Consider the following 20,474-nt stretch of genomic DNA (forward strand, 5'->3'; position numbering starts at 1 on the left):
TGAACAACAAAAAAAAGATCCAGTGTTGTGTTTTGACCTTTGAATGGATATTGTAACATTCTGCATTGGGGGGGGGGGATATTAGTTTACTGAGTTATGTAGACCTTACAAATATCAAAAAAGTCCCATTTGTTGTTACTACCTCTAATCTCAAGTCTCTAAGGATTGGGAAGCCCTCAGACTCATGCTAGTAAATACACATTTTCCAAAACTCTAATTTCTGCTTGAAAGCTTGAATTTTATCATTAGCAACAACTACTGTCAGCTGTTTTACTTGAAGTGCTACGCTCACTTTGTTCTTTTGCAAGAAAACGTCTGCCATGGTTTGGGCTAGTCACTCTTTCAAGTAAAAATGATGTCCATGGAAAAGTGGCTAGTCCATATCACAACTCAAGTGCACAAGTGCTTTTCCTTGAGATAAACATTGTTTTTCGGTATGTGGCATAAGTGCTTTATCTTACTGAATATTAAGAAAACATGTATTCAGTGGTTAAGATTTAGTAAAATTAATATTTCTTTTCATTGTATGCGATAGTGAAAAATACAGCAACCACCAGCTTGGTTTGTTGCCACGACGTTGATTCGTGCTAAAGGGCCAGCGGTTTTACCTGCCATTGCTTTCCCACAATCAGTGAAAATGTCAATGCAGTGAAAAAGACAAACAGTGTGTTAGTATTATTACCAAAATAGTTTTGATCTTGTGGAAGGTCTGCAGGGGCTTTGGGGGAACAGTAGGGGTCTGGGGACCACACTTTGAGAACCAGTGATCTCAGTAAAAAAATGAAGCTAGTTTGGATCAGAGAGGCAGTAGAGGAGATAGTGAGAAATGCTTTGGTTCTGGATGTATTTTGTAGGTAGATCTCATGGGATTTTGCTGACCAGCTTGGATGTGGGTTGAGAAAGAAAGGGGTTAAGGATAACTTCAAGGTTTCTGGCCCAAATGACTGAAAATTGAGGTACTGTCAAGAGAGATGGAGGAAGACAGCAGAAAGAGGGCTTTGGGGGTCAGATGTGAAATTCAGTTTGAACATGTAAGGTTTGAAATGCCTGTTAAGACATCCAAGTAGAGATGTCATGTAGGCAGTTGGATCTGGGAGCCTGGGGTGGAAGGTACATGGGTGGGGACACACATTTAGGAGTCAGCATTATCTAGGTATTTAAAATCATAAGACCAGAAGAAATCAGCAAGGGAGATGGCAGAAAAGAGATCCCAGAAGAAAGGAGCCAACATTTAAAAGCTGAGGAGATGAGGCAGAACCAGCAAAGGAAGTGTGGAGTGGCCAAGGAGGGAGGAGGAGAGTGGGGAGAGCCGAGACGAGAGAGCGGTTCAAGAGAGTGAGCGTCATCACCAAATGCTTCTGGTAGGTCAGGTGAAATGAGGGCTGAAAAGTGATCACTGGAATCAGCAATATGTAGTTCACTGGTGAGCTTGATACAAACAATTTCAAAGGCGTGGCAGAGGCAAAAGCCGAATGAGAATGGACTCATGAAAGAATTGAAAACAAATGTTCCTACCAGACCAAACCTGGAGATACCCCCAAGTCCACTAATAGGTGAACAGATAAACAAGTGAGTAGTATTCCATTTATAAAGTGGAAAAATATCCAGTAATAATAGAGAATGGACTACTGATACACAAACAACATGGATGAATCTCAAAAATAAAAATAAAAAAAAATTTTTTTTAAAGCATTGTGCTGGGAGAAGCCAGAAAGAAAAGAGTACATACTATATGATTCCATTTATATGAAGTTTGAAAACAGGCAAAATAAATTCATTGTGAAGGAAATCAGATGAGAGGTTGCCTGGGGGTAAGGGTTGACTGCAGAGTGGCACAAGGAAACTTTTTGGTGTGAAGGAAATGTTCTAAATATGGATAGGGATGATGGTTACATGGGTGTGTATACATCTGTCAAACTCATCAAACTGTATTCTTAAAATGTGTATTGTATATAAATTATACCTCAGAGCTGCTTAAAAAAATACTTGGAGAAAATACAAAAACAGTGTATATAGACAACTCTTTTTGAGGGTTTCAACGTAAAGGGAAAGCTAGAATTGTGGCAATAGCAAGAGGGAGAAATGGAGTCAAGGTAACTTTTTTTTTTTTTTGGGGGGGGGGACTACCATTTTATTTGATTTTGCCCAAAGGAAAGTAACCAATTGACTAAGCCGTTCTACAATGGTCAGTGTTTGTTAATCAAGAAGGAAATGCGGTCAGAAGGCAAACTTTTCATTTCCTCCCAGACATGTATTCCAAGTAATCATAGAACCTCACAGCCACACATACAGAGCCCAAGCAAGAAGGCTGAAAGATCCACAGGGTGACTAGGGGCAGTGTTCCAGGAAGCTTTAATCCATCCCACGCTGTCACCCGTTGCTCACCGGGTCCCCTTCCACATTTACCTTGTGAAGTTTATTGCCCTTTGTCAGATTCAAGTCCAAGCATCTCCACTCCTGCTCCACCCCCCCGCCTCCACACACATTTCAGGCCCATCACTTCTTGCTATTCCAAGGTGGCTAATCCATAAATAGAAATACAGGCAGCTCCAAACACACACTTGTCCAGCTGTGTTTCACACGGCGTCTCCACAAGTGAGGCCTGGGCTCAAATTCTGTATAGGAAGTTCCCATTACTGTCAAAGAATTCTGCTTCCCCTTTGTATGATTTTTTGCTGCTGAAGTTCTGATCACCTAGTTCCCGCTTCCAGTTCCTCCTGCTTCTCATCACTTGGCAATCCATCACTGTCAGTTCCTCCAGGGCCCTCACAGTGGCCAGTGGTGACCTAGGGCTGCAGCTCCAGGCACAAAGCTCTCTTTCTCCAGGACTTACATTCCTTTATTCTTTTCTGACTCCTTGGTGTGTTTCTGCTGCAAGTATTTGACCCTATCATTTTTGGAGCTGTGCTATGACTCTGGTCTTTGGATGAGGCTTATTCCTGTGGACTCAACAAAGAGCTGGATGCAGAGGCCTGCAGACAACAGTTTCTAGGTATTTCCAGAGGCCTGGAACTGCTGGAGCAAAGGGGCAAACTCAGCTTTCTTAAGGGCTTTTTCAGTTTCTTGCTTCAGTTTCTGCTCCAGTGTGGGTACAAGCTTTTCAGAGTCCTTCATATGGCATTGATGCTGTTATTGACACCTTCAGCCAATCTGGGAACTGACCAGGACTGCAAATTTCCTTTCTTAAATACCGCATCCGCTCCCTGGCTTCCTGTCAGGGTCTTAGGCAGGGCATCTGGTGACTTATTGGCCTCTGAATTTTCTGGAACTGGATTGCTTTTTGCTGTTGGTTCAGGGCTCTGTGGATTAGAACCAGTGGCAGAGGCCAGACGTGGAAGCAAGATGGGTTGTTGAAGGACCTTGGATTAACCCACAGAGGCCCAGACACTTTCTCTTTTTCTTCAGTGGCAATCAGGCCAGATCTGCATGCTTAGACTTGTTTGGCACAGCACCTCCAGAAATCTAACACCTAGGACAATTGTAAGCGTGCTGAACTCTCTAAATAAGTCAATAATGAGGGAACCCATGGTTCCAAGGGAGCGGAGCTGCTGCCCCAGAACCCCTAAAAGGAGAGATGAACCAAAGGCTGCAGATACCTGGGGGGTCGCCTGGTGGCCAAGGGGGCACGGCAGGGAGCAGGGGTATGAGTCCCTGACTGAGGCGCAGGAACGGAAGCCGTACCTCTCCACCTCCTAAGACCCACGCGCCATCCCTGGGTGGTGAACCCACAGCGAGTGACACAGCCCCCCAGCAAGAGTCAGGGCACCTACCAACCAGGAAAACAGCCTTCTGGCCAGAACTTGTTTTTTCTCTTTCTTTAAGATAGGATAGATAGTAGCTTAATTGTGTGCTAATTGGAGAGCTGTACAAATCTGATGATGTGGTGGAAGGGGAGAAATGCTGAAGCAACATCTTTGAGTGATTGAGGGAGTGGGGGCCCAGGGAGGGGATGGCCTGGGCTAGAAGCATGGCAAGTTCTCCCCAGTCATGGGTGGGAAAGCAGAGGGTATGGACATAGATAAAGGTTGGTTGGGGAGTGTGGTGTGAGAACCTGTGGAAGTTTGCTTTTACTTGGTTTTATTTTCTTGGTGACACAGAAAACAAGGTCTTCAGCTGAGAGTAAGAATGTGGGAGGAAGTGTTGGAGGCTTGAGGAGAAATAGTATGAAATAGGCATTGAGGAGGGAGAGAGTGAATGGACCAGAGAAATAAGGAGTGACTTCTAGACAGCATATGAGATTCTAGACCCACTTGAGATTAGGGGTCATGAATTTGACCAAACCAATCAGCATGGTTGAGTGTTTTCCTCCAGCATCACTGAGCTGCACAGGTGTAGTCATGGAGCTGCATTTAACCAGGATTGTGGTTTAGCCAAGAGTACAGAAAAGTGAAAGAGAGGCAAGGAAGCTGAAGATCTATGAAAGGGAATGTTTATAATGATGGACTATGGGCTTTAGCTGGGTTAGGAGGGAGGTGCCAACATGAAGAGGTGAGGGACAGTGAAAATGTGATGAGTCAATGGATTTTGGTCTTGGTGGAGTTGACAGAGTCCTGGAATTGGGATACTAGATGAGATGAAAAGGTAGGTTGTTGGAATGATACTTAAAATTGAGATTATGCAGGAGACAGAATTCTGGGTTATGGTCAGTGCTAGAGAATGGTCATGGGAATGAGTGGCTAAGGTAAGGTAGAGGACAAGATCATTGGATGAGAAGTCAATGAGCCAAAAGTTCAGGATATAAAAGGTTAAACTACATGAGACATTGAAGTCACCAGTAAAACAGTAGTCAGGGAGCAGTGAGTTAGGAGCTGAAGTTTTTAAGGAATGAGGGAGAGTGATCTGGAGTGGGAAGATGATTGTAACAAGGTAAGGTGGTTGGTGTTACAGTCTTGATGACAGATTAAAAGCTGTGGAGAGAGGGGGGCAGAGAGGTTTGGGAATGAAGAGGAGAGAATGGTCTGTAAGTGGGGAGAAAAAGAAAAAAAAAAAAAAAAAAAAAAGGCAAGGAAGACATCTATTTCACATCCCAGCCTAAGGGTATGAATGGTGTGTGGGAAAGCAGTCACCATTTGAGAGGCCGCAGGGGAACCAATGTCCTCAGGAGAGAACAAAGCAATTTGGATAGAAAAGGGGAGTTTGCAGAACTGCATGGAGATTAGAGATGGGAAATTCCAGTGACTGACATGAACAGGAATAGAGGGCATTGTGAAATTAGTTCTGATGGTCCCAAAGCAATGGTTTTAAGGCTGTGGGTTTGGCAGAGAGCGAGGGTCAGGTCCTGCCAGAAGCATGCGGAGTCCTTGGGCTCCCGTACAGCCTAAGCTGACGGCCTGGCCTGGTGGGCACACATCTAGGATCAAGATTTTGCAAAAAAGTATTTCAACCATTCAGTTTGGTGCATTTTTAAAGGCATATTTTAAAAACTTATTGAAAGTATGTAACATTACAGAAAGTAGCTATTAGATGAAAAAGTCACCCTTGAGTTATCTTGCCTTTTTACCTGGCGTTTTTATCATGAGTTTTCCATGCTGCCACAAGGTCTTGAAAATAATTTTTGAGTGCATAACATTACATGAAGTGAATATATTGTAATTTACTTAATTGCCTCCTTTCCTATGGTTGATTAACTTTATTTTAAAACAATTACAACTAACTCGGTGATAAGACATTTTTGTGCATATTTAGCTACACTTGAGAACTAGATGGATGTTAACTGCTCCACATTAGCCAAGGAGATAGTGGGGCAATATAGGCAAACTACTTCTTTTGTAGTTTTTTTTTTCTTTTCTCCCAAACTTTATTGGAAAGGTCAAATGGATTACTTCTAAGACATTTTAAAAGTGCTTTGCTTATTCATCATTCTGTTTGGAAGCTCACCCTAACTTTATAGTAAGGAAATAGAATCATGAAGAGACTTAAACAGATGACCTCCAAGCTGATACGGCCTCTTGATAGCTGAGCTGCCAGGCAGGGACTGTACACATCTTCCCACGATACCTAACAGGACTGCCAGGGGACAGGGACAGGGAGGGCACTGAGGAGCCCTAAGGCACATTGAAAACTGCTGATATAAAGCAAGGTCCTGGCTCTGTCTTCTGTTAGGGAAGTTAGTTTTGAATCTAGAGGCCACTCAATGGCTCACAGGTTAGTGAGGACATTGCAAATCCTTTCTTTTAGGCTCAGAAATTATTCATTAGCCATTAATTTGTAGTTCATGGGTGAAGTTCAAGCACCTCTAGCTTTGAAAAGTTTTGTTTGCACATTTCTTCTGGTTTTATTAAAACTTTCTAAATGAAGTTAATAACCGGTACAAAGTTGCAGTTTACTGATTCCCTGGGCACTAAATGTTACAGTTTAAGACATTGGCTTCATATATGTAAATACTGTATCTTTTGAGGAAATTTAGGTTAAGTCTTGGTCAATATTCCAAGTCTTCATAAATGGAGTACCTGCAGTTGCTTAGCTCCATATTAGTTTTTAAACATAGTCCTTGTAATCTGTGTGTATCCCCAGCATGGCAATTAATGAGTTGTATAACATTCTCTGTGGTACTAGCCATCTTTGCCCCACATGGTAGCTGTTCATTCTTGGCTGCAACTCAAAGTAGATTTATTACTTTTCCTGAGTAGGTTTTCTATAAATACTACAACTTTTATCTAAATTTATTTCACTCAGAAATCACTTCCCTATCATTGCCTTACTCTTAGTGAGATGAAACATATTCTAATTACCACAGTTGATTAACTCATTAGCTTTAAAAGTCTGAAAGGGCCAGTTACAAGCTATGCAATAGACCAGGAGATGGAAACTTTTTCTGTAAAGGGCCAGACAGTAAATAGGCTTTGATAGCCACATGACCTCTGCTGCAACTACTCAACTCTGCTCTGGTAGTGTGAAAGCAGCCATACATGTAAATGAATGTGTGGCTGTGCTCCAAAAATTCTACAAGCAGGATGGGTTTGATCTGGGGGCTGAAGTTTGCCATACCTGCAATAAATAGACAATGCTTGACCTCAGGTATCTCACCAGTCTTACCTTTCATAACAAATTGGTCTATCTTGAAGGATTGAGAGAGCAAGTATACAGTGAATTTGTAAATTATTTTCAGTTTTTGCAAATGATTTATGTGGCTGAAACTCCATGACAGTGCTGCAAACTTGACATATTTTTGTGCTATTCTGCTACATGGAAAATCTGAATACCTGGATGATTTGGGCACATTCTGCAGCCCAGCAGCTTAAATAACTTTTGGCATGGCTATAATGGTATATTATCCTGTTTTAATCTCTCCTACTGAATGCTCTTAGCAGTATTGTGTTACTCCACTCCCTCCACTTGATAGAATGATTGGTGAAATTAGTATGATCTGATCTCAAATTGGTAACGCCACACAGTACATTTTAGATATTCCATTTTAAGAAGTCAGAGTGGTAGCATGCTAAAGGACACAGGTAGAACACATTGGTTTATCTAATTAAGTGATGAGAAATTAAACAACTATATGAGATTAGAATTTTTTCCCCTAAACAGGGATAATTTTAAAGGTTAAGTTGCCCGATATTTTTAAAGTGTTCTACAGTTATGGCTGCCTATTGGACTACTTTGTGCCATGCTGTATATACTCGAGTTGTTTACTTGCAACAATCCTTGCAAGGTGCTCACTTCAGAAGTAACTGTTCTATATACATGATTGTCGTACGTAGGATGAACCCCACACATTACAACATAGAAATGTTAGTTTTCACAAAGGAAAATTGTAAAAAGATGTATTTTCCTAATGGAAATAGAATCAAATCCCTGGAACAGAGCAAATTGCTATCCATAAACCCCATCTGCCACAGCATGAAAAGGTATTGTTTTATCATTGTCAAGGGTAATGAAATACTTATTTTTCACAGCAATTTAAAAAGCAGAAATTTCAAGGAAGGCTAACATTTGGGCTCTGATGTTCTCATAAAATGTTTAGTACACAAATTAGAATGTCTCAGCTGCAAAGGCTAACTGAAAAGAACAGAGATTCGCCAACTATGGCTGGGTGAATTAAAATCAACAGAAGAAAATCAAAAGAGCCATTGGGCAGAAACTCATGAAAATCATAAGCTTTTTGAAAAATAAAAATTTTAAATAGTAGGAAATATTTTTTATGCATTTAAAAAAGGAAAAACAAAGCAAATTTGATGATTTTATTCACTTAGAAAATCCCTTAAATCTTCTGGGCCTCCTTATTTAATCACTCTAACCTATTCAAATTTGTACATGAAGCCTTTCAAGACAAAATTTAAAGTACTTTGAGCTGTAATATCAGTGTCACTCATTTCCAATAACAGTATGAATTCAAATCCATGGTGAAAACAAGTGGTCTCAATACATCATTTGAAGGGGTTATTTTTCCTATTACTAAAAGTCCATTTTTCTAATAAAGACCAAAAGGATTATTTCTTTTTGATACAGATTTTGCAATTTTAAGTATTAATTTCCTTTGTAATCATCTCACCCATCCATATACTAAGGTAGTAATTACTATGTGAAGGTTGACAATTCTCAAACTGATTTGCGAATCCGCTATAATGTAGCTGCCACATATTCTTTGGAAGGCGTCTTTGAATGTACGACGATGTTACTGCCACCTACATTTGTTGTTTTCTGTGTGCCAGGCACTGTTCCAAGTACTTGAAATGCATTGTGGTATGAACTGGCATACCGCATTAATGAACGTGACTGAGATCTACAGCAAGTAAGAGGTGGAAGTGGGGTGTGCATGTAGGCACTGACCCCAGAGTTCATGCTTCTCAATGGTGTGCTGTGCTGCCTTGTGTATGTTTTGTCTTGACAAAGAACCAGCTGCTGAACTTTAAAGAGGCCTGTGATCCACCTCTCCTTAAAATTCTTTCTTAAAAAGATTCCTTTATAAGATTTGTTAAATGCTTCTGATTTTACAAAAGGCTTATTAATATATTGAAACATCATTTTGTAACACCAATGGTTGTTTCGCATTTTATTGAATGTTTTTCATTCTGCATTTTATAGTGAGTCAGTAATTGTGACATAGTTTTATAGTTATATAAGTATATTAACAGTTGTCTTTAACCTTTGCACATAAATTCAGTTTGAAAAAGATATTATATAAGCACATATTTATCTAGATCTTTAAAAAATTTTATGAAACATAGGATACATGTATTGAAATTAGATTTCCTGGGCAGTACTAGAAAACTACCTCACTCAAGAATATTTGCAGAGGGGAAAAAGCTACAAAGTGAGAACTAAAGATACACCAGACAGGGTCAATTAAGCTGTCTTCAAACATGACTTATATGAGGAAGTTGATGCTGTCTTTTCCATATTTTAGTCCCTTATGCTGTTTTAAATCTACCATACACTGATATTCAGGCAAATAATACAAATTAAAAACTACTCTTCCTCAGAGAGGAATCTACAATAAAATGAACAATGCCTTGTGTATGGTTACTAATTTAATAAAACTTTAGCCAAATAGCTAATCAATTATTATTGTTTAAAATTTATAGTAAGAAACTTATTAAAAACAAAAGACTGTATGTGTTCCCAATCTAGGCCAATTCAAATGAGTTTTCAATACAGCTAAACACAATGGAGGGGTTGTGCTTGGTTAAATTTGGTAACCAGACCTATTTGATTAATAGGCAGACCTCTAGGATCAGTTGATACCCTTCCTTAGTGGAATTCTACCAGATTTCTGCCATGTTTTCCCCTTACTAAGGAGACTCTTGAGCAAAGGATCCATTGTTCTTGCACTTATATAAAATCACCCTCCCTAGAATCCTATCCCCCCACCCCCACCCACCTCCAACCCCCACTAAAAAACTGCAAGTCAGTTGTGCTTTGGTGGCTTTTTCACTGGAGACCGTAAGTTTGAGTTGAATTATTCAATGTGAGGTTCACAATAAGGGAACGTGGATCTTTCTTATTCTTCTGAACTGCAATCTTTCCTTTCAAGGTTTCACCTATAAAAGACAGGCAAAAAATGTATTTAAGAACTGAAGGACTAGAGTCTAGTAGAGAAGTAACTAATGTTTACCTAGCATTTCTTTTTATTGTTGTTTTGAAAATGTTTCATTAATTGTTGAATGAAGCAATAACCAATCTACACAGCACAAGTGTCACATCACCTTGTGAAAGAGTGAGCAGAACTACAGGTCATGGAGGGCTGGGAGGGCAGTTTTATCAAATTCCTGAATTTGAGGCCCCAAGATGGATCTTGAGAATACAGAAAACAACCAGACAGAGTCCCTACCCTCAAAGAGTTCTTGGTCAAGGGTGAAGAGACATAGTTACACCAACAATTACACAACAGGCATGGTCTAAAGTGTGCTGGGATGAGGACTGGGGATGGTTGGAAGGCAATAAAAGGGAAGGTTTGACAAGAACTAATGAAGTATTTGAGGACTAAAGTCTTGGTTAAGCAGGTTGAAGGAGTGTACATATGATGACATTTACACAGAGTCTTCAGGGCATGGAACAGTAAGGAAATGAACATTACACTTGGGAAAACAAAATGAATTTCTATTTTATGGAGGCACATGACAAGGACCCTAGCCTTTAAGGTACTGACACTGTAAGTGGAAAACTGAATTTACACAGGTGAAACTGAACACAAAACCCTACTTTTCTGTTTATAGGCAAATACTGATTTCCTAAGAATTTATTCAGCATTCTCCAAATTTTATTTTATTCCAGAATGGAACTATGTACTTTTCTGATTATAAATATTTCTCATTTAAATTTTTTCCAAGTGTAAATTTAAAAATAACGAAAGAGATTGCTGAGATATTATTGGTCACCATTCCTAGCTTTAAATACCAAGAGTAAGAGTACACCAAATAGCATCAGGTGTTTAACAATCTGGATTGATACAATGAGACTCCATATAGAAATGATGACTCAAGAATCCATGTAAAACTATCCAAATACTAAAATACTAGTATTAGTATTTTATATTTAGAAATATTAAAATATTTATTATTTTTAAAAATGCAAAGCCCCCATATCCAGTCATAATGAATCTAAATGCTTTTCAATAAGATAGTGAAATAGCACAAGCAAAACATAACAAAACAACCTAACAGTGTATTTATTTTCAGAGTATAAAGATTGCATTATTGATATTCTATATAACGTTGTCAAAAAGTAAGACATATAGTTTAATACAAAATTAAGGTATTAGAGTAATGAAGAGAGAATGTGGCACAAGGTATACCACATTGAGCAAAACATAATGACTGTTTTGTGACTGTATATGTTAACGTATATGTTTGGCTTCGGCTTTTATACCTGACCTATTCTTTATTTTCAAGAAAATAAGCTACTTCACATGCCATGCTCATGAATAGCCTTACATGACAAAGATTACCAGAGAGTTCTACAAACTATAAGAGTTCAGGTTAATCATTAGATAATAACACTTGCCAATATTATTTAACATTTATTTTATACTACGGCCTATTCTAACACCTTTATATGATTTACCTCACTTAATGCTCACAGAAAAATCACTGTGAGGTAAGTGCATTTTCCTAACTTTGCAGATGAGAAATAACCTAAGGTTCAGAGAGGACAGGTAATTTGCCCAAGATCATACTGCCAGTTAGCAGAAGAACCAGGATTTTAAGCACAGAAGTTTGATTCCAGAGTCCATGCTCTTCCACACTACACTCTAGTGCTGCCTTCCCTATTTCTAGCTGAAAAAATGATTATTATAGTTTAAATTATGCCATGATGGACATGAAATGCCCTAAACTCTACTACCGTATGACAATTTTTTGTAAAAATATTTAGCCACTTACAAAAATATTTTATTAACATTTAAATTTATATAATAATTATTATTCTATAGTAACCTTAATATGTTACCTTGTCTATTAAGGCATTATGGGGAAGAAATAAAAGGTTGTTAGTATCTTAAACAAATTAAGAGATGCTTCCATTTTGAATATGTAGGCAATATCATGACATTTTCAAGCTTCTATCTTATACCAACCATCATACCCCAAATTTATCACTTGCTGATAATGAAACTGGAAATGAGCAGCCACTTACAATAAATTGTGATCACTGTTATGAGTAAATGACATAGAATAGTCATTAACAACCTAGCTATGAGATTTAAATTACTGATATTGAATTACTAACACTGAAGTCAACAACTATTTTTACAAATTAGTGGCTGCTGGCTCCTTCCCACTTAAAAGCAATGTGTCTGAGTGTAAATTACTTAATTTAATTGCTGCTATAAAGTAGTTCAAATGTATGAAGACATACATTATGCATATTTTAGATCCAAAAATAAAACGATCTCCACAGACCTAACATTAAGCCTAGAAGCTTACCAATACCAGTGACGTCCCCTATTACATCCCTCTAATCACATCCCTCTTTTTCCCACCCTCCAGTGATAACCAAAATTCTGACTTTTTGTTTATGATTATCTTTTCAAAATAGTTAAGGTGTATCCTTATCTATATACTGCTTAACTTTTGTAAATTTGAAAACTTTACAAATACTGCATTTTACATTTTACAAGTATAAAATTGTATTAACAGACCAGTATTTATTTATCCATTCTTCCATTAAACTGTTGCAGATTTTTTTTATTTCAAATGATGGTGCTATGACTTATGTGTATGTGTCTCTTGGGGCTCATACTACAAGAATTTCTCTAGGATGTAAACTGCTAGGTTGTAGCATATACACATGCTCAAATTATTAGATAATGACAAGTGGACCTTTAATAAACATAAAAATCTATTCAATAAGATAACTCCAAACCCTCTTATTAATATTAATATAAAAATAGAGTAATATCTTTATTTTTTATCAAAATTTGAGAGTAAACATATTTAAAAGGCAAACATAGCATTTCAAGTGAGAACAGCAAAAAATGCCAGTATCACTATATTATTTAACATTTTTCTTGATAATGTTCTATCCAATGTAATATGACAGGAAATAGAAATAACAGCATAGATACAGTGTTGGGGGAAAAAAAAGACGGAATTACTTTTCAGAGAAATAGTTCCAGAAATCCCCACTGAGTCCTCTTGTCACTTTGGCTGAATACTAACCTGTGTGAGGTGTACTGTGAAACCCCATGATTCTGGGCAAAGAATAACTCCTAGGGAACAATTAGCTGAACGATTCCCAGAGCTCACATGGGTCTCAGAGATGTCTGAATTCCATGCAGCCAGAGTAAAAGGAACTTGTTGAACACTCAGGTGTTCCGTAGTGACACCAGACAGATAATGCTTTAGCATTAATCTATCCCAACAGCAAAGGCTACTCTAAATGCTCCCTAAAAAAAGCTTAAAACCAGCTCTGTAAAGATCAAGGTAATATACAAGTAATGAAACTGCCTGCCCAAACTTCAATACTTCTGAAAGGAAGATAAAGTCCAAAGATTCAGCAACATAACATTTGCAATGTCTGTCATCCAATTAAAAAATAGTAGTTATGCAAAAGAGCAGCAAATTGAGCCCTATAACCAGAAGAAAAGTCAGTTAGTAGAAAAAGACTGAGAGAAAACATAATCATAATGAGAAGAAAAATAAAAAATAGAGGAGAACCAAATGGAACTTACAAAGCTGAAAAATATTTGAACTGAAAAAATCTACTAGAAAGACTTAACAGATTACACTATAAAGAAAAGAAAAGTGAATTTGAACAAATAGCACTAGAAATTAATCAAACTAGAAACAAACCAAACTGAACAGGAGAGAAATAAAAAAAAAAAATTAACTCGGACTCAGTAGCCTATGGAAAAGATCACAGTCCAACATAAGTGTAACTGGAAAATTAGGAAGAGAAGCAAAAGAGATGGGAACAGAAAAAATGTATGAAGAAATAATGCTCAAAATATGCCAATTTTCATAAAACTATAAACCAAAGATAGAAAAAGTTCAACAAACTTTAAGCTGGATGAACAGCCACAGCAACAACAAAACCACATCAAGAGTGGAGAGGCAAGATGGTGGCATAGAGAGATGTGGAATTTAGTTAGTTCCCTGGAGCAACTAATAAACAACCAGCAACAACTAGTAAATAATCTGGAACAACTGCTGGGGGACAACCATGACTGTCCACACATCGTACACCAACCTGGAATGGGTGTAATGGCTGAGATCACAGCATAAAATCTATAAGTAAAAACTGCGGACCTGTGCTGGGAGCCCCCTCCCCGCACGGCAGGCTGAGCTGTGAGACCTCGCTATGGGAGAAAGCAGAATTCCCAGAGCAAGTGAATATAGCTCAGCCTAGCTCCAATTGGGGTTTTAATTAACAAATGTGGACTGCTGAACAGAAGCTACAAAAGCACAGACATACACTTAACAAGCAGCAAAGTACCCTGAGGTTGCTCCTATTGGAGAGGAGGTAGGGCTGATGGAAAAAAAAAATTTTTTAAAAGGAAGGAAAAATACACAGGCTTTTAGAGATGACTGACCTTAGAGAGCCAGAAAACACCTTGCCATGGGAAAGGGAGTCCAGAAGACCGGATGCTCTCTTTGACCAACGGGCAAAACCAGGGGGCCGTGAACTGGCTCTGAAAAGGGGCTTTCTTTCCCTTTTTCTCTCTCTCAACCTGACTGGCTCAGTGGAGAAAGCCCCAGCCATTCTCAGTTTGCAGCACTCTGACCCAGACAGGAGGGGAGTTAACAGAGTCAGAGAGGCAAAAGAGCAATTCACCTAAGGGTTGTATCTTCCCTAAGAGAAAGGAGGTAGGGCCCAGCTCTAGTGCCTTCGGAAATCAGACCCCAGGGCCTGGGGGAAAACAGTCAAAACAGAAACAACATAAGCTGAGATTTAAAGGGGCCACACCTCTTTACACCAGTGGGGAGTGACAGGCTGACAGGCACCACCTGCTGGGCAGGTTAGGAAAATCACAGTGTCTAGAGGCCTCACAGGAAAGTCAGTCAATCTTCTAAGACACACCCTCAGGTAAATCTGATACTGAATACAGGCCTCTTCTGAGACCTGAGCCCCTTCTGGTCTGGGAAAATCTGACTGGGGTAGTCAAGGAAACCAGATGCCTAGACAGAACTATAGAACACACAGAAAGCTACAAATCACACTAGGAAAAATGAAGATATGGCCCAGTGAAAGGAAAAACTTACACCTCAACTGAGATACACCTGAGATATTTTTCACTTTAATGAAACAATTAATTAAAGATTTTCAAAAAAATATGCTAAATCAATTAAAAAACCAAGTCAGTGAGTTTAGGGAAGATATGGCAAAAAAAGATGCAGGATATAAAGAAAACACTGGGCAAACAAGGTAGGAATCAAAAGTTTGAAAAAACAACTGGCAGAATCTATGGAAATGAAAGGCACAAAACAAGAGATGACAAATACAATGGAGATATACAACAGCAGGTTTCAAGGCAGAATAAACCATTCAGTAACTGGAGAACAAGACACCTGAAATCCTACACACAAAAGAACAGATAGGGAAGAGAATGGAAAAATATGACCAATGTCTCAGGGAACTGAATGACATGATGAAGCTCATAATGTACATGTCATGGGTTTCCCAGAAGAAGAGAAGGGGAAAAAGGGGCAGAAGCAATAATAGAGGAAATAATCACTGAAAATTTCCCATCTCTTAGGAAAGACATAAAATTACATATCCAAGAAGTATAGTGTACCCCAAACAGAATAGATCTGAATAGACCTACACCAAGACACTTAAAAATCAGATTATCAATTGTCAAAGATAAAAAGAGAATCCTGAAAGCAGCAAGAGGAAAGTGATTCATCACATAACAAGGGGAGCTTGATAAGACTGTGCGGATTTCTCAGTAGAAACCATGGAGGCAAGAAGGAACTGCTGTGATATATTTAAGATACTGAAAGAGAAAAACCACCAACCAAGAATCCTATATCTGGAAAAACTGTCCTTCAAATATGAGGGAGAGTTTAAAATATTCTCTGACAAACAGACAATGAGAGTTTGTGAACAAGATACCTGCTCTACTGGAAATACTGAAGGCAGCACTACAGACAGATAGGAAAAGACAGGAATGAAAGGTTTGGAACACAATTTTGGGTGATGGTAGCACAACAATGTAAGTACACTGAACAAAGATGACTGTGAGTATGGCTGAAAGAGGAAGGTTAGAAGCATGTGGGACACCAGAAGGAAAGAGGAAAGATAAAGACTGGGACTGTACAACTCCATGAAACCTAGAGTGCTCAAGAACTGTGATAAAATGTACAAATATGTTTTTACATGAAGGAGAACAAATGAATGTCAACCTTGCAAGGTGTTAAAAATGGGGTGGTACTGGGGAAAAATGCAATCCATGCAAACTAGAGAATATAGTTGGTGGAACCATTGTATTATGCTTCCTTTGATGTGACAGGGGCAATGGAGCAAAGCTGGATGCCTGTGAGAGGGGGATATAAGGGAGGGGTGTGGGACTCTTGGCATTGATGATGTTGTCTGACTCTTAGTATACTTTAATTCTATTTTTATTTTTGTTGCTTTTTAGCTGTCATTTTTTTTCCTTTTTTCTTTTGTCTCTCCACCTTTTACTCTTTATCTTTCTCTGTGGAAAACATGGAAATGTTCTTATATAGATAGTGGTGATGGTGGTGAATACATAAATATGTGATTATGCAGGGAACCATCGATTGCTTACTCAGGATGGAATGTATGGTGTGTGAACAAAACGGTCTTAAAAAAAGGGGGGGTGATGAAAAAACCTTGAGGGCATTATATTGAGTGAAATAAGTCAGACACAAAAGGGCAAATATGGTATGATCTCACTGACATGAACTAATTATACTATGTAAACTCATAGACATGAAGTATAGGTTACCAGGATATAGAAAGAGTCTAGAGAATAAGGAGTGGTTGCTTATTATGAGCAGAATGTTTAACTAGGTTGAACTTAAGTGTTTGGAAATGGACAGAGGTGATGGTAGCACATTATTGTGAGAATAACTAACAGTGCTGAATGGTGTGTGAATGTGGTGGAAAGGGGAAGCTTAGAGTCACGTATGTCAACAGAAGGAAAGTTGGAGGTTAAAAGATGGGAATGTATAAAACAGTGAATCTTGCGGTGACAATGTCTGTGATTAACTGTACAAATATTAGAAATCTCTTTCATGAACTAGAACAAATGTGTGACACTATAGAAGTTAACAATAGACGGGTATATAGGGAAACAATATACCTATTGCAAACTATATACTACAGTTAGTAGTATTTTAACATTCTTTCATCAACAGTAACAAATGTACTATTCCAATACTATGAGTCAATAATGGTGAGGCGTGTTTAGGGGTATGGGAGGATTTGAGTTTTCTTTTTTCTTTTTATTTCTTTTCTGCAGTAATGAAAACATTCTAAAAATTGAAAAAAAATTGTGATGAATGCACAACTATATAATGGTATCATGAACAACTGATCGTACACTTTGGATGATTGTATGGTATGTGAACAACTCCAATACAATTGAATTTAAAAAACAAACAAACAAAAAAAACACATCAAGGCACATCTTAACTTTCTGAAAACCAGAAAAAACTTCCTGAAAAATATAAAAAAAGAGAAAAATCTTTACATCAGCTCATGAAAAAAGACAAATTGCATACAGGGGAACACAGAAAAGAATGATCTCAGACTTTTCATCAGAAACAATGCAAGACAGTGCAATGACATCTTTGAAGTGGTGAAAGAACAAAACCTATCAATTTAAGAATTTGATACCCAGCACAAATCTTTCAAAAATAAGGTGAAGTAGGAACTTCTTCAGAGAAACAAAAGCAGAGGAATTCATTTCCTGCATATCTGCACTACAAAAAAGGTTAAAGGAAGTTTCTCAGGCAGTAGGTATTTGGTACCAACAAGGAACTTGGATCTGCACATAGGACAAAGAAGAATTAGAAACTGAAATTAAAACAAAAAACCAAAAAACCCAGTAGCATTTACGATAACATTAAAAAAGCATTACTTAGAGATAAATGTAACAATATATGTGCAAAATTTATTCACATAAAACTACAGAACACTGAGAGACATTAAAGATGATACAAATAAATGGTATGTTTGTGGATGTCAAGACTCAATAATGTTAAGATGTCATTTGGACTTCATCAGAATTCATTATAAATCCTGTTCTTCAAAAGACACTGAGGAAATGAAGACACAAGCCAGGAATTTGGTTAAAAATATAAGCAACACATGTATCTGACAAATAACTTATATCCATATATGTATAAAGAATTCTTACAACTGAATAATAAGACAAACAACCCAATTAAAAACTGAACAAAATATTTAATATGAACCTCACGAAAAATTGATCTACAAATGGTCAATAAACACATGGAAAGATGCTTAACATCATTAGTGATGAAATTAATGTCAGAAACCAAAAAGAAATGGTTGACAGATTTGACTATACAAGAATGAAGTAATTCTATAAAGCAAGATACTTTAAAGAAAAAGAAAACAATATTACTTTTCATTTCTTAGAATAAAAAAGATTTTTAAAATTTCTGAATTCTGATTTAATTACTTAGAATAGATTATCAAAAGTGGGATTCCTTGGTAAAAGAAATAAATATTTTTTATATATCTGTGTATACAATGAGGAATATATTCCAGTTTTATATTCTAACCATCTTCAACACTGGGTGTTACTAAAAACCAAACCAAACAAAAAACAAAAGCAAACAACAACAATACTTTTGTTATTTAGGAAAAAAACAGAATCTGATTCTTTTGATTTGCATTTCAGTGACTATCAGTAATGGCTATTACAAATGTTTAGACATCCATCTAAAAGAAAAATCTCTTTTGCTCATTTAACCTTAGTGATTTTCTTCTTGATGTATATGAGGTACTGGTACAAAAATTTCTTTTAGTTCATTTTCCCTAATGCTTGCTGCTCTTTGACTTAAGTTGTCTTAGGAGTCTTAAAAAATGTAAGTTGGTTTGCTTACATTGACAGAAAATTGTTCTTTTATTCAATTCTTAATATAAGGTTTAAAATTGAAATGTTCCATGGTGCTTAAAAAGCAGGTTATGAAATTCTTCATTTTAGGACCAAAGGATACACCTATCAGCGTTCCATGTATTCCTCAATTTAGAAATATAGTCCCATTCAAGATGAACTGGTAATGAATACTTCTATTAAATTTTCATGAAAGGAAACAATTTTAAGCATCAGGATTAAATTAGCAAAACCTCTGGCTATTTAAAAAGTCATAACATTAATTGCCTTACATATGTATACAAGTTGACACTGCTATTTTCATATTTGAAAATAAAAATACAAGTAAAATACATATTTCTTAAATAATCTTAATTTCAAATAAGAGGGTACACACACTCATTTAAGTTAATTAAATAGCAAGAAGGGTCACAGTAATAAATTTGTAATTCACACTGCTGAACCCCCTTCAATTGTTCAAGACTGACTAATGTACCAAGGCAGTGGCTATAATCCCAGAATTGATCAGAGTAATTAATCAGTGTCAAATAGATATAAAATGACTGATGTTTTCAAGCATGTGTACTGTGGTGAGAACTGCAAAGGACATTCTCTGTGGAGCTGAGCTCTTTCACCTTGTTTTTATCATAGGCAGATGGCTATTAGTATACCACAAAGCAAGTGTTCCACTTCAGTCAAGAAAAAAATTGATCATTTCAATCCTGTTATATTGTTTTTTTAAAATACATTTGTTCCAGAGCCATGAATTTCATCTCTCCAGAAGAAAAAACACAAATCATTATTATTGCTATTAAAGCTTATAGCTAAAAGAAAGAAACAGATTTGCCACAACACATAAAAGCTTTAATGTAACACAAAGCTTAAATGTGTATGTAGAGAAAGAGAAAAAAAATAGCCTGATCTCAGTCATACTTTCAAAGCTAAATCACATGAAAAAGATCTGGATTTTTAAAGTAAAAACAGCTATATAAGGTTGTACAATAGAATAATGCCCTTATTTTTAAAAAGGAAAAAAACCACATATACCTGAATTTAAAGTGGAGCATATGATAGGCTAATCTGGGGAAGCGGTAGGGTGGGGTTGGAAATAGGGATGAAAAATAATGGTCAGTTTGTAATGGGCTTTGGTGTTCTAGTTTCCTGGCTACTAAAACAAATACCATACAGTGGGTTGGCTTAAACAATGGGCATTTATTGGCTCAGTCCAAAAGTCGAGGCATCAGCAAGGGATGCTTTGTTCCTGAACACTGTAGCATTCTGAGGCTGACTGCCAGCAATCTTTGGTCCCTGGCTTTTCTGTCATATGATAGCAACTTCTCCTTTCTCTTCTGGGTTCCACTGACTTCAAGTTATTGGCTGCTCCCTGTGGCTTCTCCTTCCAAGACCAATTTTCCTTTGCATATAAGGACTTCAGCCATATTAGATTAAAGCCCACCCTCCTTCAGTTTGGGCACACCTTAACTAATAACATCTTCAAAGG

General features: G+C 37.4%; 1 protein-coding gene and 1 pseudogene across 3 annotated transcripts in view; both read right to left on the minus strand.

Annotated features, from left to right (window-relative positions):
- Positions 1–2,608: 2,608 nt before the first annotated feature.
- Positions 2,609–3,527, minus strand: LOC119536952 (annotated as a pseudogene).
- Positions 3,528–8,212: 4,685 nt separating this feature from the next.
- The window catches only part of PRMT3 (protein arginine methyltransferase 3), a 186,414-nt gene continuing 174,152 nt past the window's right edge, over positions 8,213–20,474 (minus strand). For all 3 annotated transcript variants that reach the window (XM_037839241.1, XM_037839242.1, XM_037839239.1), the window contains one exon: positions 8,213–9,983. In XM_037839241.1, the coding sequence (XP_037695169.1) occupies positions 9,874–9,983 (110 nt within the window). In that variant the 3' untranslated portion in view covers positions 8,213–9,873. The remainder of the gene's footprint in view (positions 9,984–20,474) is intronic.

Source organism: Choloepus didactylus, chromosome 6 (assembly GCF_015220235.1).
Source record: "Choloepus didactylus isolate mChoDid1 chromosome 6, mChoDid1.pri, whole genome shotgun sequence".
NCBI classification, from domain to species: domain Eukaryota; kingdom Metazoa; phylum Chordata; class Mammalia; order Pilosa; family Megalonychidae; genus Choloepus; species Choloepus didactylus.